General features: G+C 36.6%; 5 protein-coding genes across 10 annotated transcripts; 2 read left to right on the top strand and 3 right to left on the bottom strand.

The window, feature by feature from the left end:
* Positions 1 to 200: 200 nt before the first annotated feature.
* LOC124448356 (cerebellar degeneration-related protein 2-like) lies at positions 201 to 3,879 on the bottom strand. Of its 2 annotated transcripts, XR_006949032.1 has the most exons (4): positions 3,521 to 3,879; positions 2,412 to 2,524; positions 1,096 to 2,191; positions 201 to 500 (listed from the first exon to the last, which is right to left on the bottom strand). XR_006949032.1 is itself a non-coding variant. In XM_046999365.1 (3 exons), the coding sequence occupies exons 1-3, from the start codon at positions 3,594 to 3,596 to the stop codon at positions 1,256 to 1,258; spliced, it is 1,125 nt and encodes a 374-aa protein (XP_046855321.1). In that variant the 5' UTR covers positions 3,597 to 3,879; the 3' UTR covers positions 1,001 to 1,255. The 2 variants fall into 2 exon arrangements, 1 of the variants encoding a protein (XP_046855321.1); XM_046999365.1 differs by lacking the exon at positions 201 to 500 and having other exon boundaries at positions 1,001 to 2,191.
* Positions 3,880 to 4,197: 318 nt separating this feature from the next.
* On the top strand, positions 4,198 to 14,775 carry LOC124448384 (trinucleotide repeat-containing gene 6C protein-like). 3 transcript variants are annotated; one of them, XM_046999392.1, is made up of 19 exons: positions 4,198 to 4,614; positions 4,787 to 4,857; positions 5,012 to 5,069; positions 5,312 to 5,346; positions 5,462 to 5,498; positions 5,585 to 5,654; positions 5,761 to 5,962; positions 6,038 to 6,082; positions 6,465 to 6,593; positions 6,807 to 6,883; positions 6,951 to 7,110; positions 7,554 to 7,572; positions 7,643 to 7,680; positions 8,246 to 8,492; positions 9,521 to 10,458; positions 10,929 to 11,000; positions 11,099 to 11,156; positions 11,502 to 13,480; positions 14,114 to 14,775. In XM_046999392.1, exons 1-19 carry the CDS (start codon positions 4,551 to 4,553, stop codon positions 14,612 to 14,614), a joined length of 4,800 nt encoding a protein of 1,599 aa, XP_046855348.1. In that variant the 5' UTR covers positions 4,198 to 4,550; the 3' UTR covers positions 14,615 to 14,775. The 3 variants fall into 3 exon arrangements, with proteins under 3 accessions (XP_046855348.1, XP_046855350.1, XP_046855349.1); XM_046999394.1 differs by having other exon boundaries at positions 4,202 to 4,614; positions 5,761 to 5,941; positions 6,041 to 6,082; XM_046999393.1 differs by having other exon boundaries at positions 4,209 to 4,614; positions 5,761 to 5,941.
* A 156-nt stretch (positions 14,776 to 14,931) lies between these two features.
* Positions 14,932 to 22,240, top strand: LOC124448674 (retinoic acid-induced protein 1-like). 3 transcript variants are annotated; one of them, XR_006949208.1, is made up of 7 exons: positions 14,933 to 15,026; positions 15,249 to 15,336; positions 15,749 to 17,705; positions 18,418 to 18,511; positions 18,592 to 18,644; positions 18,994 to 19,034; positions 21,930 to 22,240. XR_006949208.1 is itself a non-coding variant. In XM_046999619.1 (6 exons), the coding sequence occupies exons 3-6, from the start codon at positions 17,511 to 17,513 to the stop codon at positions 18,994 to 18,996; spliced, it is 345 nt and encodes a 114-aa protein (XP_046855575.1). In that variant the 5' UTR covers positions 14,933 to 15,026; positions 15,249 to 15,336; positions 15,749 to 17,510; the 3' UTR covers positions 18,997 to 19,034. The 3 variants fall into 3 exon arrangements, 2 of the variants coding, with proteins under 2 accessions (XP_046855574.1, XP_046855575.1); XM_046999619.1 differs by lacking the exon at positions 21,930 to 22,240; XM_046999618.1 differs by lacking the exons at positions 18,418 to 18,511; positions 18,592 to 18,644; positions 18,994 to 19,034; positions 21,930 to 22,240 and having other exon boundaries at positions 14,932 to 15,026; positions 15,749 to 17,376.
* LOC124448689 (guanine nucleotide-binding protein subunit gamma-e-like) lies at positions 18,968 to 20,402 on the bottom strand. Its single transcript, XM_046999638.1, has 2 exons — positions 20,163 to 20,402; positions 18,968 to 19,373 (listed from the first exon to the last, which is right to left on the bottom strand). Exons 1-2 carry the CDS (start codon positions 20,249 to 20,251, stop codon positions 19,268 to 19,270), a joined length of 195 nt encoding a protein of 64 aa, XP_046855594.1. The 5' UTR covers positions 20,252 to 20,402; the 3' UTR covers positions 18,968 to 19,267.
* Positions 21,735 to 23,923, bottom strand: LOC124448684 (cornifelin homolog A-like). The gene is made up of 4 exons (XM_046999630.1): positions 23,834 to 23,923; positions 23,086 to 23,235; positions 22,081 to 22,211; positions 21,735 to 22,001 (listed from the first exon to the last, which is right to left on the bottom strand). The coding sequence occupies exons 1-4, from the start codon at positions 23,877 to 23,879 to the stop codon at positions 21,915 to 21,917; spliced, it is 414 nt and encodes a 137-aa protein (XP_046855586.1). The 5' UTR covers positions 23,880 to 23,923; the 3' UTR covers positions 21,735 to 21,914.
* Positions 23,924 to 24,918: the final 995 nt, after the last annotated feature.

Raw genomic sequence — 24,918 nt, 5'->3', positions numbered from 1 at the left:
TTTCTTTAATATCCTCCTCAAATAGCCCCTAGTGAAAATTTTACCCTCAAATACCCCTTATCATAACGATTCATCCTTATAGTTTTTACCGCTGTTTGACCCATAAAATAAATGTTATCCTTTGTTGTCCTTGTAAAATATCGTGTGTGTTAGTAATAGTTTAATGTCGAAAATTGTTTTATATTTTGAAAACACCTTCATTTCTCAATAGTAAAATTTTTTTCTTCATATATATTACAATTTAAATATCTTTATTGTTCTTATGATAGAAATTCTTCTTTCTTTTGATGAAGTTGTTTATTTTTCAGTTATAATATCATTTTCTCTCTTTCATACACATTTTTACGCACTTTTTTCAACTTCTTGCTGCTTTCCGTTCGCGCTCAAAAATCTGTATCCCTGTTTATCAATATCTATCCCACGTTATGGTTGTAATTTGTATCTCCTCCTCCCCCGCAAGTTTTGGTTGTCAACATTCTTCCCACATCACTGTAGCTAACCTTTCCCCACATCACTGTAGCTAACCTTTCCCCACATCACTGTAGCTAACCTTTCCCCACATCACTGTAGCTAACCTTTCCCCACGTCACTGTTGCTAACCTTTTCCCACGTCACCGTAGCTAACCTTCCCCACGTCACTGTAGCTAACCTTTCCCCACTTCACTGTAGCTAACCTTTCCCCACGTCACTGTAGCTAACCTTCCCCCACGTCACTGTAGCTAACCTTTCCCCATCACTGTAGCTAACCTTCCCCACGTCACTGTAGCTAACCTTCCCCACGTCACTGTAGCTAACCTTTCCCACATCACCGTAGCTAACCTTCCCCACGTCACTGTAGCTAACCTTCCCCACATCACTGTAGCTAACCTTCCCCACATCACTGTAGCTAACCTTCCCCACGTCACTGTAGCTACCTTCCCCTAACCTTTCCCACGTCACTGTCTAACCTTCCCCACGTCACTGTAGCTAACCTTTCCCCACGTCACTGTAGCTAACCTTCCCCACGTCACTGTAGCTAACCTTACCCCACGTCACTGTAGCTAACCTTCCCCCACGTCACTGTAGCTAACCTTCCCCCACATCACTGTAGCTAACCTTAAAAAACCCCAAGCGTTACATTTTTCAGCCTCTATCACCAAAAATCAAAGACAATACAACACAAGCCTCTTTCACATTCTCCTCAATTTGAAAATCCCTCCTCCCAGACATCCCCAAATTTTTCATTATTTTTGGTAGTTTCCCATAAATAAAACCTTCATTCACACTCCTTTCCTTCGCGGATCTTCGCATAAATTTCAGCGAAGATTTTTTTATATTTTGGTAGACTCTCTCCATCACTGCAAGCTTCATTTACGTTCACACAGGTTTCTTGTACATTTGTTCCTACCGACTCGTCTTCGCAAGTTTGTACTGCTCTCTGTACAGTACACATTTCTTTTGACTCATAGGGAATACCCTCGTTTTTGCATTTTTCAACCAAAGCATTGTACTTCGTCACAAGATCTCTGTACTGTTGATCTAACTCGTCAAGAAACGAAATTTCCGTGGATTTGCTATCCATTTCAATAATACCTTCTTCCTCAACCATTACAAAACTTTCATCTAAACATTCTGCATCGTCTTCTTCGAAGTCTGGCTTAGTTGTATTAAGGCTTTCTACTGTAGAACTTGCAATATGTTTTGATTGCTCAGCAGAAGAAAGTCGATTTCCATGAGCAAACGATTGCAGTTTATGCTCCAAACTTTGATTTTCAATTATCAATTGTAATAATTCATCTTCTAAATCTTTGCGCAACGTCTTCTCGATATCTTGCTCAAATTTCATCGTTTTTATGACAACAGACAAATCTTGAACGCTGTTTTCAATTGAACTGCATTGTACAGGAACATCCTTCGTCGCTGCTTGTCGAGAGATAGTTTCAGATTGAGTTCTCGACATGGACAACTGTTTTTGCAGTTTCGCATTTTCGTGCCTCAATTGTTCCATTTCAGCTTTGTATTCGTTACATTTTTCCATTAAAGAATTCAAACTTTCAGTCAACAATTGTTTGTCGTCGTGTATGAGTTGTGTCTCGCGCTGAAGTTTCGCATGACTTCGCGACAGATTTTCGTTATTTTTCTCAATTTGTTCCATCACCTTGAGGCGCGTTTCATTCAATTCTCTAGCATCCTCCAACTGAAGTTTTAAATACTAAACAATAAATAAAAGAATTAGCAATGTTCTCCCACATGAAAAGTATAATGTGGATACAACATAAAATATAATGGAGGCCAAGTGAAAATGCACCTAATGTATGTTTTAGAAAGTGGCCAAGTGTTTGTAACATATTCATTAAAATCATTTGAGAAAGTTGGAGCCCAATCCCCCAGATGGCCCACATAATATTTTTTTAGTCTTTTCATATACTAACTTGACTCCTCTGGACCTGCTCTTCGGCATAATCTTGAGTGGATCCAAGCAATAATTCCAGTTCTTTATTCCTCTCCAATAAGTTCTTGCCGATAGCAGCAGCAAGCTCGAGATCTAAGAATATGAGAGTTGTTGTCATTAGCAACAAACTGGTGAGAGTATCTTGAATAAGCCAAATTGTAACTGGGAGAAGGAAAAGGCATGGCCAAGAGTGGACATGGTTGGGTGGGGGCCTAGGTTGATGCTTTTGCTTTCACTCTGGGCCTAACCCATCATGAATTTTAATATCTGCCCACAACTACTGCTGTGATGTGTGTTATACTATTAAAACACTGGCATTGATTTGCCAAAATACTATTGTCTATTCTATTCAGTCTGCTTGAGAATCAACTGCTTTGAATTACCAGTCAAAAATAAGAAATTATGCTATGTTATATTTCTCTATCGCAGTACCCTTTTCCGTTGATATAAATTTTCATAAACAAATTAAGAAAGTGGCGCTTGAAATGCAGTCTCAAATACAATACCCTCTTCACTGTGCCCTCTTTTGGAATTTTAAAAAGAATTTAAAACGTCAACATAATTTGCCCCGAGGCAAAGTTTTTAATGACAGAAATATTATGAAGCTTTTTCAAGTGTTTTAGATCAATATTTAAATAACACGATATTGACTAAATACCAAAGTTCAACATCACATGTTTCATTCCGAGATTCACATCAAGTAATTTAAATACTAACAATTTTTCGACAATATTTACCTCATATTTCTAGAACAATCGTAGACAACGATTAAACGAGAGCACAAATTTAGAATGCAACGAGAAATAGAAAAAAACATTATCTCATTATGATATCATCGTCAACAACCCGCTATGGAGGATGTATCATCGTTCATTTATTTTGCAATGTAACTTCTCCTTATTCTTTATCCAAAGTATAATGACAAAACCTTCCTTGACTATGTTTCAAAAACACTGACATTCATGAACAAATATGAAACAAAAAAATGTTGTTTCTTATACTAATATAATAAAAAACAGGCACGGATTCCTCACTTCTAAAAATACTCTTAAAAATCAAGCATAAACACAACATAAATATTTTCTAAACCTGAGTTGTAATTTTCAATCTCGATTTCATCCATGACATCAAATAAAGTCGACTTAACATTCACCGTTGTCGCCATAAATTTGAAGTATTTCACTAGCACAGGCGGTATAAACACCAATATTTCAATCGATATGAAGCATAGTATATTACGGAAATTTGAGACGACAACTGGTACAGCTCGCTATCGACACAATGTACAATATAACTTCGTCGCTGTTAAGCCACGTAATCTTAATAAATACTCATAATATTTTATTCATTTTATATCTCCGACGAAATCTCGATCTTTTCCCATATTAAGAAAACGTTGATAAGATAATACACTTCATTTATGGCAATGAATATGAGTGGGATGCACGGTTTAATACAAACGACGGTTTTAAACTATCGTTTATGTAGCGATGTTTGACCTTATGACAGACAAACTTGCGTACTTTTACTTAATTGAAGTGTAACTTGTTACTGGCTAGTTTAATAGTATGTAATGGTGCTTTATAGCAATTATTTAAGGATATCGGTATTGACTTAAACTGCAGTCGTCAACTAATGTTTTAGTTGCCAGAAAATGAGCTATTCTTAAGCTTTAAACACAACCCCATCATAAATTCGCTGCCAAGGCTACAGAGACGCCATTGTTATGACACGTCACGTGACCTTGTGTTGTTGAAAATACAAATGTAAAACATTGTGTTTCATGAAGCATTAAAACATTTTTTGCCAAAATAAATGTTGTCAAATGTTTCATACTTCATTTTGCCATAAAGATAAACAAATTGCTGGACACAGTTTTAGTGGTATTCAGATAATAGTGGATAATAGAAGATATCAGTATTAGTAAACGAAACGCATAGTCACGTGACTTTCACATAATCATCAATGTTGCTAGTCCCGCGCGGACTCCACGCAAGGTTCGAGAGCCGCCATATTGAAAGAATTATAATAGAGGAAGAAGGCAAAAATATAGTGAACAAAAACAAAAAAATTTACAGCGATCTTGCCTCGATTTGCTGGAGGACCTGGCCCGAATATTATGCCTAAAGACGAAAGACAGCGTAGCTTGGATGTACTTGGATTAGCTAGAAACTGTACAAAAAGTAAGATTTGATAAGAATTACATATATCTCTGTTGATGGTTACGTCGGATTAAAAAAATCTATGACAATATATTCAAGCCTGTTGTTGGCGAGTGATTTTAAGAGTATTCTGCCTAGCTTTTCGACTGTGCATTTGATTTTGCTTATATTTTTCTCCGAATTTCTTTTACAGATGAAATACGTTTAGCTTATTTCAAAAGATTACTTCATTGTTTTCCGGACGCGGACGACGATTCAGTTAAAGTATTCCTCATGAATTATTTGCTATTTCTGTTTGTTTACGTTGACGTACATGGATTTCAAGCGATTTGTCCGTACACTGACGAAAATCCGGGACAATTTTACTGTTGTCAATGCAAGAGAGTCTCCTAAATGTGGTTTTTTATTCTTCTTATAGAGTTCTTCAGATAATTTACGGCTAGTTGCAGTTTCTCAAGCTTACTGCAACTTGTCCGGTGAGTAAAGAGTAATATTGATGAAGTTTATAATGAAGCTAAATAGATCTTTTATCATCTTGGGATTAAAGCATTGATCCTGCCTTTTGGGTTCATAATTCATTTCAAATAATCCAGGCTTAAGTGGTTGAAAGACTTGAAGCACTTGTGATTTTCAAATACTCAAATCTCCTTGTAAATCGTGCAAATTGTTGTCAAAACACTTTCATTTTTAATTTATTTAAATTTGTGATATTCTGTAGATGTATTTGATCCGGAAGATGTAGACACTGAAGAGGTTAATGAATATTTTTTGCCATCATTATTAATCCCTAACATTTGAGGAAACTTTACAATTGATGTGTTCAACCCACTTTTTTTTTCATAAAACTGACCAGAGTTCCTTATTTTAGGTTTTTTTCAAATTTCTTCAAGAAATTTTCAAGGATGGTTCGTACGCCAGTTCACCCTAAACTTTTCATAAAAATAATACTTCCCTTGGATTTCATTTATAAAATTATCACTTTCGATTTTAGAAAGTGGACAGTTATTCCATGTCTTGTTGCAAGAACATGAAGCCACGATGTGCGCAGATGATGAGTATAGGTAACAAATTTATGCATTAAATATCACATTAAACATTTTTTTTGGTTGATAATTTACTGCCAATATCATCAACACGGGTTTGATGTAAATTTATGTCATTTGTTAGGTGTGATGAAGATGATTATGATGTAGATATTAAAAGGGATTTTGATAAATTGGTTGCTGTGCTAAAGAATTACAAAAGAAATGGATCAGAGATTCCCGATGAGCTGACCGAGGAAAAGGTTTTCAAATATCGAGATAACTTGTTGAGACTTAGGGAAGATTCCAAGAAGGATTCCAAAAAGGTTTGCAGTTATTTTAATCTTGTGAGTCGTTTTATACATTTGATTACACAGCAGTAGTGAAATGAAATTTAAATGCAGAAAAAATTTTCTCCCCAGCAGTCGTCAAAGAAAGGAAAAACCGTACAAAATCCTGTTGCCAAGGTGACATATTTATTATTACAATACGTAGTGCTAGAATGCATTGAATTCAGGGTTTAGAATAATAGCAAGTAATATGTCTGATCAAAATTGGGCATAGACCAAACAAAAGCTTTGATTCATTACCGTGCAATTTGTTAGATCAAATTAAGAACATTTTTAATTTCATTGATAAAATGTTTAAAATATACTGTATAAATATTTTGTCCCACGAAAGATTGTCCATGAGAAACCCCATTTGACAGCACAATGTGTTTGTTGTTCCTTTGTCTTTTGTTATTTCGAGCCCTATTATCAGGAATTGAATTTTTTGATATGTAAAATTGACTAGGCTGTGGAATTTAACTCCAAATGCCTTAATATTGACTGCCTCGTATTTTGAAAGCCCAAACCAAAGAGCAAAAAGCAACTTCTAGCGGAGCAAAGGCGACGTGAAAAAGAAATGGCGAACATTGCTGTGGAACTTGAAAAGAAAAAGAAAGAAGACGAAGAAAAGGAAAAAGTTCGAAAACAGGTCAACTGAACATGCGTATTACAAAATATTTTATCTTTCCTGCCTTGGCTATCGTGTGTTTAGTCGTCCTCAATATTTTGTTCTCAATTTATATGTTTTATTGTCTTTTTATCATTAGATTTTTCTTAAAATAATGAGAAATATTATTGGCAGCTGTGAATTAATTTTTGCTTCTTTATTGTTTAATTGTTTGTAAAATAAAATATTTCATAGTTGGAGGTAGAAAAACAAAAACGCTTAGAGGAAGAACGTAAGAAAAGTGAAGCAGAAGCGAGGAGACAAAGGGAAAGGTTTGTTAAGATATACAGAGTAATTTATCATTCAAATGCTCTTAATTATTTGTGTTTGTATGTTTAGAGAACAGAAAGAACGTGAAAGGTTACAAAAGTTAGAACAAGAACGAGAGAAAAAGCAAAAAGAGGAAGAAGAACGTCGTAAGAAGGAAGAATTGAAGAGGAAAAAACTTGAACAAGAAAGGATCGAGAAAGAAAAATTGGAGAAAGCAGCCAAAATCAAGGTATACCTAAATCTTGCTTACACCTATGGTGCAAAAGTTCTCTCAATATCTTTGCGTGTATGTACCTTGCTTATTCTAACAAACAACCTACTTTGTATCCTTTTATCACCCCTTTTAGTTCTCTATTATCCTCCTCTTTTCTATTTTAAACTATTTCATTGCCATAAACGACTTAAGTTGATAGTGTAGTGACTGCCATACAAAACTTTACTTGATTGCCAACTTTTGCCAAAAAATTTCACAGTTTTTTTGCAAATCAAAAGTTAGGTATATGTGACAAAATATTTCTGCTACGTGCTAAAAATAATTGACACTGGGCCAAAGCAACTTAGGAGTGAAAGAGTTAAAGTACTAGACTGTTTTAACAACAGTTTTACATCCCTCTATATGTATTCTATTATGTATTCCATTATCCCTTATCAACTTCTTTATTATCTTCATAGGCTGCTCAAACTGCTAAAGGTAAGCGATAAATGATATTTGATGAACACCATTAGAACTGTGTAGTTAGGAGATACATTTTATTTTATAGAAAAAGAAGAACAAGCAAAGAATATCAACAAAAACCAGGTAAATTGAATATTTTTAAAGTATTTATAAAGTATGTGAATAAAATATCTAAATATTATCATATGTTCTGTGATAACCCTTTTATCGTATCCCGTGTTTTCCCTTATTTCCACACATTCCTTTGTATGCTGTCCCTTACTATCCCATACTTTCATACATCCTTTTTATCTTGTCCCTCATTGTTCATTATGTGCATATATCACTTTTTATGTTATCCCTTACAGTCCCTTTTTTCCATACATCCTTTTTTTGTTATCCCTAATTATCCCTTATTTCCATATAGCCCTTTTTATGTTATCCCTTATGATCCCTTATTTCCACACATTCCTTTTTATGCTGTCCTTACTATCCCATACTTTCATACATCCTTTTTATCTTGTCCCTCATTGTTCATTATGTGCATATATCACTTTTTATGTTATCCCTAATTATCCCGTATTTCCATATAGCCCTTTTTATGGTATCCTTTATTATCCCTTATTTCCATAATCTTTTTTTATGTTATCCTTAATCATCCCAAATTTCCATTTAGCCCTTCTTATTGCAATCCCTTATTTTCTTGTAGAACATCAAAAGGAATCTGACTCAACGTAGTGATCAAACATACCCTCGTGAAATTCCACCAAGATTTCAACGAATGTCCAGAATGAAACAACAACAACAGACAACTTTTCCACAACAACAAATGTCTTCTGTTTCTCCAGTTTTGCAACAGCAGTCAGTCTCATCAACAGCAACAACAGCCACCACTGTTTATCCATCGCAAGGAATGTCGTTAACAAAACCTGTAGCAAAACCTGCGCCGCCGATTGGTAATGCAAATTATAGAAATATAGTACTTCGTGTCTTACAAATATACTTAAGACTGTATTCTAAAGCTCGCGCTCACACTCACTGAGTTTGTCTTTAAAATCACCTCAAAGTTATTCGAAGATGGTATTTTCGCTCCATTGATTCCTTATGTTGAAATATTTTACTAAATACTTTGCTATCGTTGAAGAAATGACTTCGTCTTTGATTAGTTGAAGCAAGATTTTTTTTGTCGCACTCCGTTTTTGAGAATTCGAGTTATCTTTTAGAATACTCGCATTGATCTTAAAAACGGAGGATTCATAAGAAATAATGCGTTTACCTATTGCTTATTGTATTCCCTCTTTTTTTAAACTGGAGGAAGGGGGTGTTCATGTGTTCAGTATTGCCTGACTGATATATTTTGTAAAGAAATTCAATTCCAAATGAATTGAGTCAAGCACAACAAAATAGCAGGAAGAAATACGGATAAATAACCAGATCTCATTGAGTGGTATAAATACTGCCAGTTCTGGCGCACCTCACACCCTGAGACCTTGTATACGCAAATCTAAGCGCCCTAGCGCTAGTTCGCGTACGTGCTTTTACTATGTATGTCTGAAAGACATATATACGTATAGTAAGTATATAGTAAGTATATGAACGTTCTAGGAACCACGCTGGTGTTGTATTGAGTCCATTTTTTTTATGTCGGTTAAGGTTTGTTATGGCAAGTTAAAAAACAGTTTAGTTAAACTGTTTTGAAAGTCTTTCGTGAGAACATCTCAAAAAAAAGATTTTACGATATGAAAAACCAAAATCTGCCAACTTCTTAATACAAAATAAAACAAATTCCGAAAACTAACGTTTCGTTTCTTTTTATATTTCTGATTAAATTAATTGCTTAAAGACAGAGTCTGTTTCTACATCAATGAATGTAAACAAAACAAAATTGCCCATTTTTGGAATTTTTTATGTTGTAAATGCAAAATTTGTTTGTCCTGTTTATTATTGTTGATAAGATGTTCACGACAATTTGTTTATATTATAGTTGGTAAGAAGAAAGACCAAGAAAGATGGACTAAAGGGGACTATACGGGAATTATTGAGGACGTTCAGGATGATGCAGGGTGGTCCAATGCACCACCAGCTGTTAGCACAGAAGATTGGGATGATACTAGTGAAGATTGGGGATATGAAGTTACATCATTGGAGGATAAACCTGCAGATGACGAAAGGGTAATTGTGGATAAGACAGATCAAGATTCATGGCCTTCAGTGCAAGGCAAAGACGAGAAAGAAGGATTTGTTAGCGATGAGAAGGAGAACAAGAGTACATTTGGGGATACCTTAGATGCTGTTATTGATGGATTGGAAGCGGCTGAGATGAATTTTAATGGTAAATGGAACAAAGATGGCGCAACAGATAATATTAAAAGTTCAAATGACTTCATGAATGAGGTTGTAGACGTTGATAGTATGTCAAAGGTTCATGGAAAAGATTTAAGACAAATTGTTGAAAGAAGTTCGGAGAATCCATTGCAAAATCCCTCATCTGGATGGAAAGACTCTAATCTTAAAAAAACTTCAGATACAACTAGCTCAGATTTACAACAAAACCCATCGGTTTGGAAAACTAAAACTTACGTTGATTGGCCAGATAAACCGGAAGTTGGCGACAATTGGAAGGGATATTCAGGAGGTAAATCCGAGCTCCCAGAGGAGACTGGCTGGGGCGAGAGTAATGTAAACAAATCCGTCAATAATAAGAACTGGAATGCTTCGTTGTCCGCGCAGGGACTAAGTATTACTGGAACCGAGATCTGGGATCAGGCAAGTGCTGATACCAAAGGATCTGGTGATACTGGTAATGACTGGACTGCCCAGGATAAAAGTGGTAATGAGGATTCAAGATGGGATTCTGTTAGACAATATGAAAATAGTAACTGGGGCACTTCCTTGTCAAGTGCTGGCTCGATGCGAAACAAGGTACTTATATATCCATTGGTATCAAAGTAGTACATAACTATCCATTAATGTCCAGCAGTAAGGCACGTAAATATCTTTCTAGATGTAGATCGTCCAAGTTAGCAGAGCGTTGAGAAAAACTGTTTTTGTTGGTGTTTGCTGACGTTTTAACATCTGAAGATGACAGCGTTTTCTTGCATAAGCCAGTGCAAACGCGAAAAACATCTTTTATTTCTTTTATAAAATAACAATAATACCAAAAAGACAGACGTTTTAATTTTTCCTCTAAAATGTATTCATGATCGATTTGGAAATCGTCTTTGTCTGATTGATTGTTTTGATTGATTTCATTGGTTGAGCTCAAATGTGTTTTGCACTGGCTAATGCGAACACGGCTCTAGACCAATCACCGTACGCGTTTTATTGTGTTTACTTTATAGAATAACATACACCATATAACAGATAATCGTTGTCTTCATTTGTCGTTGTAGCAAAATTTAGGTTATGATGAAAATGCGTGGCTAAGGCGTTCGCTAAAACAGTTGGTAGACATGGGATTTAAGGTGCGCTGTCATCTACGAGTAACTTTCTTCATTTTGACTTGTGAAAGAATGTATTTTCGGCTGTGCTTTTGTGATTTTTATTGATTTTCACTTTGTAGGAGGCGGATGGTGAAAAAGCTTTAAAATCCAATAACATGAGCCTCGAAGGAGCCATAGGTAAGACATAAGTAACCAATGATCTAGAACCCGATCTACTTAGATTCCTTATTCCTCCTACATTTTATAGCTGCGAGTAAGGCAAGCCGTCGTCCCGGAGGGGCGGCAAAACTGCCCGACTAAAATGTGTTTCTCTTACGTTGTTGCTTCGTTGCTAGGCTGTAGGTTTGGTTTTCAAAATGTTTGATGTGATTGTTTTTAAACGTTTTTAACCTTTTGTTTTGACTGAGAGGCTCGCTTTTTGCTTCCATTCATTCATTCAGGTGTTCACCGTTACGAGAACATACTTTTTTGTATAACAAGAAAATTTCTGTAATTCTTATTTTTGCGTTTATATGGCCGTAGGTCAATTACTCGCCACTCAAGGCACTCCATCTATGAAACAATCGTCGATAGCTACGTTATTGCCATCCGAGTTCAATGTTAATGCCGAAAGTACTTCATCTCAAACGGATAACAACGAGGATGTAACAAAATTGAAGCTGTCTCAACAACAGAACTTAATGTCACAGAATTTAGCACCCGAGGCATTAAAGAACAACGACGAACCTTCTACGGACCCTTCAAAAACTTCTGCTTATGTTGTTCCGTCTGTTACCTCTACGTCTGTGTCGGAGAGTGCTCGTTCACCGGCATTAACCGATCAACGCTCTTTGGAGTATCTAAAGGAATCGGATGATCTACGGTCTGATAAAATTGCTACTTCCGGAAATATGTGCATCCCTGGAAACCAAGATAACTCCAGGCCACTTTCTTCAACTGGTTCTTCGGGTGTGGGCAACTTGCCTACAGTACAAACATCCTTACCAGTTGTATATCAACAACAGTTATTGCAACAACAACAACAACAACAACAACAACAGGTACAAATGCAACAGTTGCGATTTGCACATGCCTCTAGATTAATGAGGAATTCTCTCGCATCACAACCAGTTATACTGCTTCAACAACTCGCGCAACTTAGGATTGTTCAACAACAACTCGCTACGCAACAGCAGTTGTTGCAGAAACAACCGCAAACTAACTCAATGCAAGTACAACAGGTTGCTGTGCAACAGCAACAGATTGCAGCCATGATGCAACAGATACAACAGCAACTTTTACAACAACAACTCCAGCAACAAACTCAACAACAATTGACTTCCGGTCAATTTTCAACTCCCCAACAGGAAACATTACTTAATGCGCAACCTCAGTTGCAACAGCTATTGTTACAACGTAAACAACAACAGCAGCAACAGTTGTCACAGCAACAGTTGTCACAGCAACATCGTAAACAAACTCCATTAAATCATCAAGCCGAGTTAAGTGATGAGAGTAAAGACGTTTCATCAAGGTCAAATTTTTCAAAGGAAGCTGTGTCTTCATTAGTTCAAGCAGTTAATTCTGCTCCAGCGTCACCCAGTACTGGGAAATCTAGATTAGGACAATGGACTCAGAATTCTATTCAACCTGAAAGAACCTCTCCCAGTCTTCCTGATGGAGGCAGTGCGCGTAATAACCTGCGTTCGTCTCCACAGCCCGACTCTTCACCCCTTATATCCAGGTCGACAAACTCTCCTAGTTCAAGTCAAACATCTTCTAGTTCGGCCCCAGGCCACCGGGTGATCGACCCAGTCTCCAGTAGATGGGGTATCGATGCTGCTCCTAAACTCTCTGCAGAACCACCAGAGTTTAAACCTGGTGTTCCATGGAAGTCGCTTCAAGGCAAAGATGATATGGTTGGTGATATTTCTCTGACGTCATCAAAAATCGTTGATTGGTCCAGTAGTTCAAATCAAACGGTCTCTTCAGCTTTTGTTCCCATTACAACACGAAACAACATACCGTCCTTGAATCCAAGCTCAAATTCACAAAATTTTTCTCAGGCGAATCAAGCAGCCATTTGGCCAAGTTCTGTTTCTAGAAATACAACTTCTCAAAAACAGAATTCGTTGTCATCAAACATTAGACCACCCCCCGGTCTGGGTAATGACAACAGTTTCCATAACATTTCCAACGTTCATAGTCGTTCTAATAATGACTCTAGTTGGGGAAGCCGCAATGAGAGTCAGATAAACAATACTTCACAGTTTGGTATAAGAACACCAGGACTACAAACGTGGTCAAATGAGAGACGAGAAGTAGGATGGCCTGGGACTAGCGGACAGCCGCTTGAATCTCAGCCATCTGTTGCCCGAGTAAGCAGCGACTTGCGGGATTTGAGTATTTTAGGAGAGACAATTATTGATGGAAACGGAGTGAGTATGGGATCTAAACCCGGTTTACCGTCCTCTTACAGCAATATATCAACATGGCTCGTCATGAGAAATGTTAATCCACTGGTAGGTTTTACTTTATGATTATGATTTTGCTTTTTCGTAGACAACAATAGCATTAGTTTTATGCATTATTGTCAAAAACTGCCAGTGAAATGTGTATCGTGATAAAGTGAATGGTTTGAACTGGAGGGGGGGGGGATATCTTTACATGTTGGTAGATGTAGATCGTCCAGGTTAGTGGAGTCCTGATAAGGAGTATTAGTGTTGTTGTTGACTGACGTTTCGACAACCTTAGCGGTAGTCATCTTCATTTGACTCTGAAGATGACTACCGCTAAGGTTGTCAAAACGTCAGTCAACAACAACACCAACAGTCCTTCTCAGGACTATACCAACCTGGACGATCTACATCCATTACAATGTAACTATACTCGCGGGTTCAAACCATTCACTTTAAACGTGTCTCTTTGTTGATCAGAGATGTTGAAAAGACAAATGCGTATCTAGTTGGGGTTTTGTGAAGAAAAGATCGTCTTTTCGTCTGTAGAAAATTCTTTTCAAGAAATCATTTTTTATACTCAGTCTGCTTCAATACAGCGAGTAGTATAAGTACGTCTTCGCTGGACGGAAGTATTTTTCACATATGAGGCTATTTTCAAACATATGATTTATAATATTTATGTCATTTTTTCTACAGTTAGATTCAAATGCTCTTCGTACACTGTGTCAACAACATGGTCGATTGTTGACATTCAGATTAAACTCGCGCAACGGAAATTGTCTTTTACGTTATGATAACAAAGATGAGGCGGCAAAGGCCCATGGGAATTTAAATGGACTTCCGATAGCCGGCTTGAGATTGTCGGTTGATTTTGCATCTGACTCTGATATCGGAAGTTTTTTTGAGCAGAACTCTGACTGGACTTGGCCCAATGCGCATGCGTCATTGCCTAAAACTCAGACTATTACCGAATGGCCTGCATCCAAGCCTTTGCTTCCAGCGGGAAATTTTTCATCAGAGCTTTGGTCCTACAGTCAGGCGGGTGGGTTGGCCAGCGGCAGCGGTGTATGGTCGGCGGCGCCAAGTAGTCGACTAGATGGCGAACAGTCAACGGGAATGCCCGAGAACGGTCTTACTAGTCCTTCCATGGTGACGTTTTTGCCGCCGGGTTTGTTAAACAGCAGCGAGTCGAATTGAACTGAAATTTAAAAATCTTTTATCTCTTCATTGTTGTTTAACTTGTTTGTTGGTCTTTTTCGTGTTTGAAATGTGTAATTTTGTCAATATGTATGAAATAGTGCATTCTGTATAGAAAAAAAACATTCATGAAAATAAGAGATGATCGATTTATTAGCATACTTGAGTTTTCAATGCTTTCTTCTCGCTCTACTCCTAATGTCTCCTCTTTCGAGAGCATGCAGTTTAGAGAAACACGTCCTATGTTTCACAATACCTCTTATAACACGAAGTAAACCAGAAATGGTTTCGTCGCTGTGTATTGCGGGCTCTTGATGACCATCATTAACTGCAGAACAAATTTCTCGATAGTAAATCAGAATGTGACAGTGAAAATGTAAAGTTGACAAGAAGACTGCTCGAGTTTTCTCAGGTTTGTATAAGCAAGGATATTTATAATGGTCCTGGTGATGTGTGTATGAAGCTCTCGATAATATTTGCTGTAACTTATAGTACACGTGTCAAGAAATTTTAGTCTAACCTTCCCCCCATAGTCCTTCAGCTTCTCCTGAGGTGAAGCACTTGAGTTTCTTCGGAAAGTTTGTGAGAAAGTCATGATTGCTTAAACGGTTGAAATTTTTACTTTGACGAGCAGAGCTATCTTCTTGAAAATGACAAATAGAAACAAGAGCTTGGACTCGCTGTTGGAGATGAGTGAGGACTTTCGTGTGCCCGATCAACTGGTAAGAAATGCTTTTATGCTTACTTTTATGAGAAATGACGATGCAGAATCTTGTGAAATGGCATTGTGTTTTAAATGTTTCATTTTATGGTTTCCACAATGCTTGTTTCAGTTGTTTGTTAACTTTCATGGTCAACTTTTCTAACAAACTGCTTTGTCAAAAGGGAATTAATGGTTAATGGAAACTAGCAAGAATATCTTCAGAAATTAGTGATAATATAGTGTATCGCTTTCTGAATTTATGACCTTCAAGCATTGCCTCAGTAAAATCCATCCTTTTGGTGTCAAAATCTCATCAACATGTTTCATATATTTGATAAGAATTATGTTATTGTTGATCCATTGAATTTTTTGTTTAATTATGTTGTGCTCCAAGGTAGACATGTTTTATTGTGATATCTTTGTGTTGCTAGTTTGAGGACAGTGATGTGAACTGTGAAGAAGAGCAGATCAAAGTGCATGATGGGAAAATGGGGAGTGATATTCAAGAAATTGAATTACCCATGATCCCAAATCATTTAGTAGATGCTAATTCAATTTCGACAGATGGCCTTGTAGAAGTCGAGGCGAAGAAGGATGATGGGAAAATGGGAAACGATATTGAAGAAGTTGATGTACAGACTCCTCAAAATAAATTAAAAGTTAAAAGTAAAATTTCACCAAATAGTCAGGATGATTCCACTCAAGTAAAAGATTTTTCACAAAACATGAATGCTTCATCAAAACTTTCCAATAAGTCGTGTGACAGTGTTGTTGTCATTGACTCTGTCGTGAACAAAGAAACCCATACCTCCACTTCATCCTCTGTTAAAATGTCGATCCCATCAAAAAACCCATCTGTCCAAACTCCCCTAAAAATGGTCTCAATACCGGTGGACTCAAATATAATCACGCAAAACAATAGTCAAGTGGTGTTGATTCCCGTGGGTGGAATGGATTCAGAAACTTTACAGACTTCGTTAAAAGTGCCACCTGGACAAAAAATTGTGATAATCAAACCGCAGGAAATATTGAAAACAATCGAACAGAAAAAGTCACAAAAGTCCGAGAAACAAAACTTAATTGTTGACAATCACAAGGTGATACTGCAAACGATCAAACCAAATGTATCAGCAAATCAAAATATTGTACGTGCACAATTGCCTCGTGTTTTATCGAAGACGGCTGTTGTTCCTTCTTCAATGGTTAGTCAATCAAAGCGGGTAGGTCAAATTTCTGGCCAAACTGTACAGCTTCTACCTCTACAGCCCCGCGTACCTTCCTGTAAAAAAGGAAGCTTAGCTCGTCCCTCTTTAAAACCGACTGTTCAACGTTTTCGCTTCCGCAATCTTCAAACACCAGGGCAGCGATTGCTGTTACGCGAACTTCTGATAAACCTGTTCAAACAGGCTTTGTCGTCTCGCAATCCGGATCAGCAGCGTCTCAAACCGGTTTGTTTATACCTAAGGTCAATTTAACTACCGTTAACGCAAATGTTCAGCCTGAAAATAACATAAATCTACCCATTGTTTTAACTAAAGAAAAGGATAGTTGTACTTCGAATGATCGACAAAATGAACTCTCAAAATTTCCCGCTAAAGCAGAACAAACGTCAGATTCCAATGTGGCAATTGATAACCCTACAGGGGCGCACATTCAGAAGCCAGCGGTAAATCCTGCTACAAAAGTTCTCAATGTTTCGAGTACATCGAAGCGTCAAAGTAATAGAGCTCCATTAACTGCGCAAAGCTCTTATAGTGAGCCGAATGCTGTACCGAATTTAGTTTCAAATGTGTCATCGTCTTTTAAGAAAGTTGAGAATTTACTGAAGCCATGTTTATCTAATGAGGTTACGTGGCCTTCGATTAAAAAACCTGAAAAAACTTTAGAAAAAGTTGTTGTTCAACCTCATGGCAAACCGAGATTGTTGCAAAATAACGATGGTAATGAACCAAAAAGTAATCTATTTCAAAATGAAACAAACACATCTCAGACATCATCGACAAACGAACTTATCAATGCTTCCGAACGAGGCAAATCGTCAGCTAAAACTGGACAAGTAGTGAAAAAAGTAAAAAATAAAGAGGTTTCAAGTACCAACCCGTGGACTTGTGCTTTGTGTGGAAAACCGTCCTTTGTCAACAACCTCGGTTGTCTTTATGGACCATATGAGATTAATGATCCATCGGGGATCACATGGGATATCAGGAGGAAAACGTTTGCGAGGACAGTGAGCCCATATCAAAAAAACGACGATCGTCTACGAGTGAGAAAGATTCTCCTTGTGAAGTATGGTTTCATGGTTACTGTGTTGTTTGGTCGCCGGGGTTCTATACCGTAGATAATACTTTAGTGGGATGTGAACAAGTTGTTATTGATGCCAGAACAAGGGTGAGTTGAGTGTCAGTGTCGTGTTTATATTATTATTTTATGTATGCTACTATATAATAGACTCTTATTTGATGCAAGGAGTCGGCTCTCTTTTTCCTAACACGTATGAAGTATCCAGGCTCTACCGCTTTCCAATATATTGCAGGCTTGCAATATCATATCAATATTTAAATAGAGTACGTCTGAGTACATCGAAGTACGTTCCACTACTGAGTTATTCGTCTTGCTGGCAGCAGTTGTCTTTATTTGTGTTATATAAAGTATCGGATTTACGAGTGGAAAATTGTCTAAAGATTTTTCACCATTCACCAATAAAATTAAGTTACTAAGGTGGCAATTTCGTGCTCTATAATACGCGAAATTGATTTCTATGATTTGTAGGATTAATTAATCATTTTAAAAAGCATATGACAAACAAATAATGGCCGACAAAGAAGTTTTATATCGTTTTTACTGTTTACACTGTATCATTTGTGGTTTATCTTGTTGGAAAGGTGTCTGTTGTCAGAAAAAAGTTTTTCTTCTATTATTTCGCGATTTGAAGTAATCTTTCTCGGCGATTATTTGCCTATTAACAGGCTCATCCTTATGTTTAAGTTTGAAGAAAATCTATTTCATACATGAACGTGTTTTTTTCGTTTTTTTATAGCGTAATTAGGTAGTTATACGGCAACGAGCATGTCAATAATGTGAAATACATAATTCTCTTTAGTTTTGTAGCGTCTGCGGTGAAAATGGCGCTACGTTGATATGTTTACAACGTACGTGCCGGAAACTGTTTCATTTTTACTGCGCCAAGGAATATGGTGAGTGGGGGGACGTTGTACACGAGCAGGGAGTTTTGCGTTTTGAGTTTTATTTTATGTATTTTTCCATTGTTCAACAGGATGTGTGTTTGATGAATCAAATTATACAATTCAATGTGGAAAACACGTCAAGGTAAATGACAGTTCTAGGCACTCCCCCTGGATAGCTTGCTGTTTGAATCTTTAGTCACTAATTTTCAATGTATCCCGGGGGGGTGATAGCGTCTGTTTCCTTTTCTGGCTGTGTGACGAATCAACGATGTATAAATAGTTCTTGGAAAGAATCACAGTTATCATGCTTAGCTCCTTGGTGTGTTAGTATTTTACAGGAAGTCAGCATCCCTCTAGCACCCTCTAGTCATGGCTAGGAGGAGTGCGCACCACCCCCATGCATCCCTCATTATCCTACAAGAAATCCATCCCCTATTCAATAGATCAATCGATGAAAAATATAAGTCACATTTTGATCCATTTTTTATTAGTAAAACGATGAAAGAGTAATGTCAATAGATGGCTTATTCAGGTAAGAGAAAATCTACCTTCTTCCACATTTTTTGTTTCGCATATAATACGTCTTTTCTAAATGTTTACTTTTTCTACAACAAACTGAAACGAAATGTTTTAGTTGCAAGCTTTTTCATATACATGTATTATAATAGCCATTACACTGGAATGGATGACACAACTTCGAAAAAAAATTGAAGAAAATACAATTTCCTGATCTATGTTGAATTTATGATCTGATGAATGCGATATCTAAATTATTGCACAAGTCTTTTTTTCCGCCCATGGATTGTCTTTCTTGTCAACTGGGGTAATCAATGGATCAGCGTTGATGTGTCTTTGACAATAATCTTTCAAACTAAAGCAGTAATGAAAATGATCGTCTATTAGTTGTGTTATGTTTTTATTGTTCGATATTTTTTTTCATAATGCGTCGCATATATCACAAAACATAAATCGTTCGTAGCTGTTTGAAGTCCATCTTGTTTGATAGCGTTTGCGTCCCATTTTAAAGCGGCTTTTAAATTTCAAATCATGTAACAATGGGCGCGCTTGCTATGATCTATGAAGGGCTTTGTAAGTATTTTATATTTTGTCTGTTTGCTTGTTATGATTATCATAGGCGTCACGCTAATGTGTTCAGACGCTGTACGTATATATTCATGTTTCTGTGAAAAACCGTTGACTTTCATTGTTTTTAGATTTTCTATTTTTGTATCGAATATCTGATATTTTGACCACAAAATCACCTCACAAAATTCCAAAAATAGGTGCATTCTTAAGGCAGAGTCAACGCTGCATGTAAAATATACCTTTAAACGCGTTTATTGAAAGCTTGCAGATACACAATGCTATTTCAAATCACTGTTGAATGAAAACGATTGAGGAAATCTATTTATCATTTATTTGCGTGCTTACACGTAAACAATCACATTTCATGATAAGATGTATTTTCAAACCGCTTCTAAACCAACCATAGAACCTAACGTGAAAACGTTCCTCCGACGTCGGTAATTGTGCAACAAAATGATTTTGTCAAATTGCTTTGTGCAAAACAAATATTTGACTAACGTAAAAGCATACTTAGCAATAATATATGATCCAATACACGTTACAGAACTCATTGTTTTTCTTCTAAAGCACTTACTCGTAGCACGCTTCAGACAGTGGAATTCTTGCGATATTGAGTTGATGTTTTAAACTTTCGACCGTCTGCTGTAGCTGGGACTTCTCCATTGTTTATTCGAATGATTTGGACGCTTCTTGCAGTCGTGTAATTTTCGCATCAACTCTTGGTTCCAGGCAGCAGGTCTTGTGTTTTTATCGTGGCCAACGACGATTCATTCTGTTACGAGACTTTAATTACATCTTCTTTGTTGCTAAACTTTTTTGAATGTAAATGAGGTCGTGCTCCAGATGGCTTTTGACGCGCCTGACCAATCATGTTGTTCGAATTTGAATATACATATGTTATTTTGAAGCCGACATGAAATGAGTTATCGCTTAATAAACACTGTTTGGTGCATAATTATACTATGCATAATTCATCAGACTTTTTAAGATTATTTGAAAAGTCATAGAATTTACTTTGGTCTGCCAGTGTTTCGTCATTTCTAGTCTGTCTTTTATTTAAATCACGAATATCGTGAGAAAACCACATCTATCTTGAAAAATCGCTTACGATATGACCTCAGGCATGCACGCATGACAGTCACGTGTTCTTCAATATCATCATCTCCATCGCTATTTAACAAAACTGCCGTGAACATTGTCTTTCAATTCTGTTACCGTCGCCAAACGAAAAGGAACCAACTCAAGTCATGCTTTAAATTTGTCCTCTAACTTACAATTTTCCAATGTGTTCGATAATCCTTCCACTTTAATGTTTCATCTTTCAAACACGAACAAAATCTCTCCAGGCACAAATCTCATTTGTACATTTTCGACCATTTGACCTTCACATAGAATGCGACATGTATTTATGATCATTCGCATATTTGATCATCACCCTGAATATCAACAAATTATTATTTTGGATTGTGGTGTGAATAATACAAAACTCGGTTAATTTCCGCAAGCTAAAACTGAACAATATAAATATTTGGTTTGTTTATATCAATAATATCACGTAGTTGTTAGCTTTCACGACATTAAGATTCAGTTTTCACCTGTCGATTGCTCAGAATAATCAACATGCAATACCTTGGATTCTTCAATGTAAATGGACAAGAACTGAAAACGGGTGCTCGTGATAAAAAAGCGATGCGTACAATTCATTGTTATTTCAACAGATCGAAGCGGATTGTTTTGATGGATTTTTTGCGCTTTAAAAACCCTTTTTCTGGGATTTGGAGATTGATGAATTTCACACTAGTTTCTAGTTTTCTTTTATCAACACGCATATCCCTCTTACGTCAGCAATTTAGCTAGACCCAGTCTTTCAATGCACGGCCCGAAGAAAGTTCATTGACGAGGCAGAAAGCGAAAATGCGCTACCTTACCTTCATTTTAGCCTCATGCAAGTACAGACATGTTTACCTTAAAGTAGCCGCCATTTTCATATTTACTTCAATGGACTAGTTGTCTTTGCTATTTACTTCTGTTGTTTCCTTTAAACTAATCTTTCAAAACATTGAAACCTCGATATTCCGTACGGAACTTGTCGCTTATCAAATTGCTCGCTAAAGTGTTAGGCTTAAAAAAAGTGAACCCAGCGTTGTAAACATACACATGTGCACTATGAATAGCTACATATTGTTTGAAAATACGTACAAACGATTTATTAGTCATGCTTTCGTTCATATATCAATAATTGTTAGTGTGGGTTTTTTATATACTAGTTTGCAAACTTCATAGTTCCATCATCTTCTTTTCCACTTTATAATGTAACTTTTCCACTTTATCTTGTATTTAGATCACGTGATAACTGACATAATGCGCATGGCGTACAGAAGCAGCTTATCAAGGCGTCGCTGCAAACTGAACCCTGGAACATAATGGATTGTCGGGAATTTCAATGGATTCAAGTAGGATACTGCATGTATTTATGTAGTCGGACAAATTACCTGTATGTCATGTTGTATGCGATATTTGGTCCTAAGGGATGATCCCCCGAAGCATCCAGCACAGCAACATTCGTTCATTTTACGACTGAGTTTGCATGCCAATATTGGCGAGCAGAACATACCCAAGAGACCTGACCAATAAAGATAAAAATTTGTTGAATCGCGTGCGAGATAATGTCACGTTTTTTTAAGGTATCGTTAAAGCAAATTCGTAAAAAGTGTCCAAATTTGTCTGAAGTCGGCGAAGTAAAAAGTAAAAGATGTTTTCTGGCTTTGCACAGCTTTATACAAGCCTGGGAGACCTTTGTGAGAACTCGAGAGCAGATCAGTGGAAGCCCGAAATCGAACATCGAGAGTTCTCACAAACGTCTTCGAGGTTTGCATAAGCCAGTTCAAACACGAAAAAAATCTTTTATTTCTTTTATAAAATGACAATAATGCGAAACAGATAAATTTGAAACAAATGTTTTAATTTTTCCTCTAAAATATTTTCATGATTGATTTGAAAACTATCTTTGATTTATTTAATTGATTGAAGCTCAAATCGGTTTGCACAGGCTAATTCAAACTCAGCTATAGACCAATCATCGCTCATGTTTTATCATTTTATGTCATGAATAACAATGTCTTTTTTTCGACTTTTTTTTGAGAATATGTAGGTTTTGTTTGTGCAGCTGGCTTCTGAGCATTTATTCGTGACGTATGTTACAATTAAACAAGAACAAAACATGTTTTTACGCTTTTTTGAGGAAAGAAAATACGTTTAACCGGAAGTTAACGTCCCTCGGCTCAATTATGTTCAACAAAATGAAACATGTGGCTGTAAGTCGTTTCACAAAGAAATTTTTCTGTTATAATAAAACAGAGGCTTTGTCGTGGTGACAAGTTTAAAGATTGCCTTAAAAAGAGCAATTGCCATTTTGCGTTTTACATAAGGCGATTTTTCTGTTATTCCTTGCCGGACGGCTTATTAGGATCGTTATGTACCATGATGGATAAACTTACATGATTTAATGTCCCCAAAACATCCTAATAACCCCGAACTCCACTTTCCTGTGGGGATGTCGGCCTTGTCATTTTGCGTAGTTGTTTCTTCTGGTTGGTCTGTCATCACTGGTTCAACTGCGGCCATTTTTGGCTTATCGGATGAGATTGCTTAATAAAATAAAATGAGATATTCCAGACATTAATCCTCTTTTGTGCAGCCGAGCAGAAAATACTATTATTGTCATTCTCTGGATTTTCATATTTGTTAGATTTTATTGGGGAGAAAAATCCACTCTTAAGAGTTGGCCGTTTATAGTTTATAGTTCATCGACCGTTTTCAATTGTTTGTGAATGCTTTTGAGTAGGTGGATGTTATATTTTTTGTATGAAAAAAAGTATCACTAAAATCAAGTGATGTTTCATCTTCAATGTCAACAACTTAATCTGTGCCTATGTATGTTGTTTACGTGTTCTATGGCAACGTAAAACATTATTTATCGTTGCTTGGTTACTAAGTTTCAAAACTTGGTGAAAACGTTTTAGAAAAACGAGACTCTGGCATTCTTTTGTCGTTGGTTCGCGAGCATTTCGTAAAACACTTCGTCAAGTTGAGAACAATTAACGATGTATATAACTTTTTTCTTTAAAGTTTCGGAGAATGATGCATTTCATTTAAAATCAAATCCAATTCTAAATATGAGCTTATTCTGTTATTATTGTTGACTTGAAAAGCCTTTTTAATTTTATCAAAAGCTTCTTTCCTTACCTAAAGTTTTCTTTTGGCTTTTCTCTTTCTTGTTCTGTGATAACATCGATCTAAATCCACAGACGCTTGTCAGATAACTAAAAGTATCGGTATTTGCTTTAGGCTTTTAATATCTTACATCGTTAGACTACGTCATTTCCTGTGTGTGATTGATTGTGCCGGTAAAATCAGCGAGAGCTAACGAGCGTCAAATAAAAAACGTTTCAATTGACTTTCAAAACTACTTTCTTCAATAACCTTTTGCATAAACAAGAAGTTTGTCTTACAACAAGTATTTGTAGGAAGATTTGACTTATGAGAGTTACATAACAGTTAACACAAACTTTCTATGTCAGCTCAACCCGTTGTTGCATATGACAAGAAATGATTAAGAAAATGACAGCAACATGAGTTTAAATATCTTTTTATACATTGGCTTATATGAAGTATTGTACAAGAAACAGTCAAGTAAAAACGAAAATCCTTCAGAGAAACACAAAATTTTGATGACTTGCGCATGTGTAGTTTGGCTTAACCACTGGTCTATGTGCGTCTCGGCTGCTTTTTTTTTGTTCCTTTACAATGCGCACAGTGCTTATTTAAAGTTTACATCATGTCTTGTTCTATGTAACTAACAATATAAACCAAGGCTGCTAGTTCAAACAATTTTTGTTTCTTCTTTAATGAACATAAAAGCTTGTGTATAAATATGAATTTTTTAATGTTACAAACAATGCCTTAGTACATTTCTTTGTATGGTGATGTTTTGTAAATACTTGATGTAGCAACTGATTAACTGCAACCTCGTACCCAGATCCTTTTTCTTTCACGAACTTGAACGTGAAGGCTAACGACCTGGGTGCAAGGCATGGTCAGTGGGCATGCTACATGATTACAACAGTGAACTATAATATTAACTGGAACGCTAACTCCAATACACTGAACTAAAATACATCTGGAACGATAACTTCTATAATTTTCACAATGATTGGCTGAAGCCAAAATACACCTGAAATTTGTAAGCCCCCCTGAAATAATGCGTGTTTTTTTTCGGCGAGCGATGTTTGTTTAGGCTTCTTGGCAGTAGAAAAACGTGAAAAAGTGAT

Source organism: Xenia sp. Carnegie-2017, unplaced genomic scaffold (assembly GCF_021976095.1).
Source record: "Xenia sp. Carnegie-2017 unplaced genomic scaffold, XeniaSp_v1 HiC_scaffold_23, whole genome shotgun sequence".
NCBI lineage: Eukaryota > Metazoa > Cnidaria > Anthozoa > Malacalcyonacea > Xeniidae > Xenia > Xenia sp. Carnegie-2017.
This window is presented reverse-complemented; position numbering and strand designations above follow the sequence as displayed.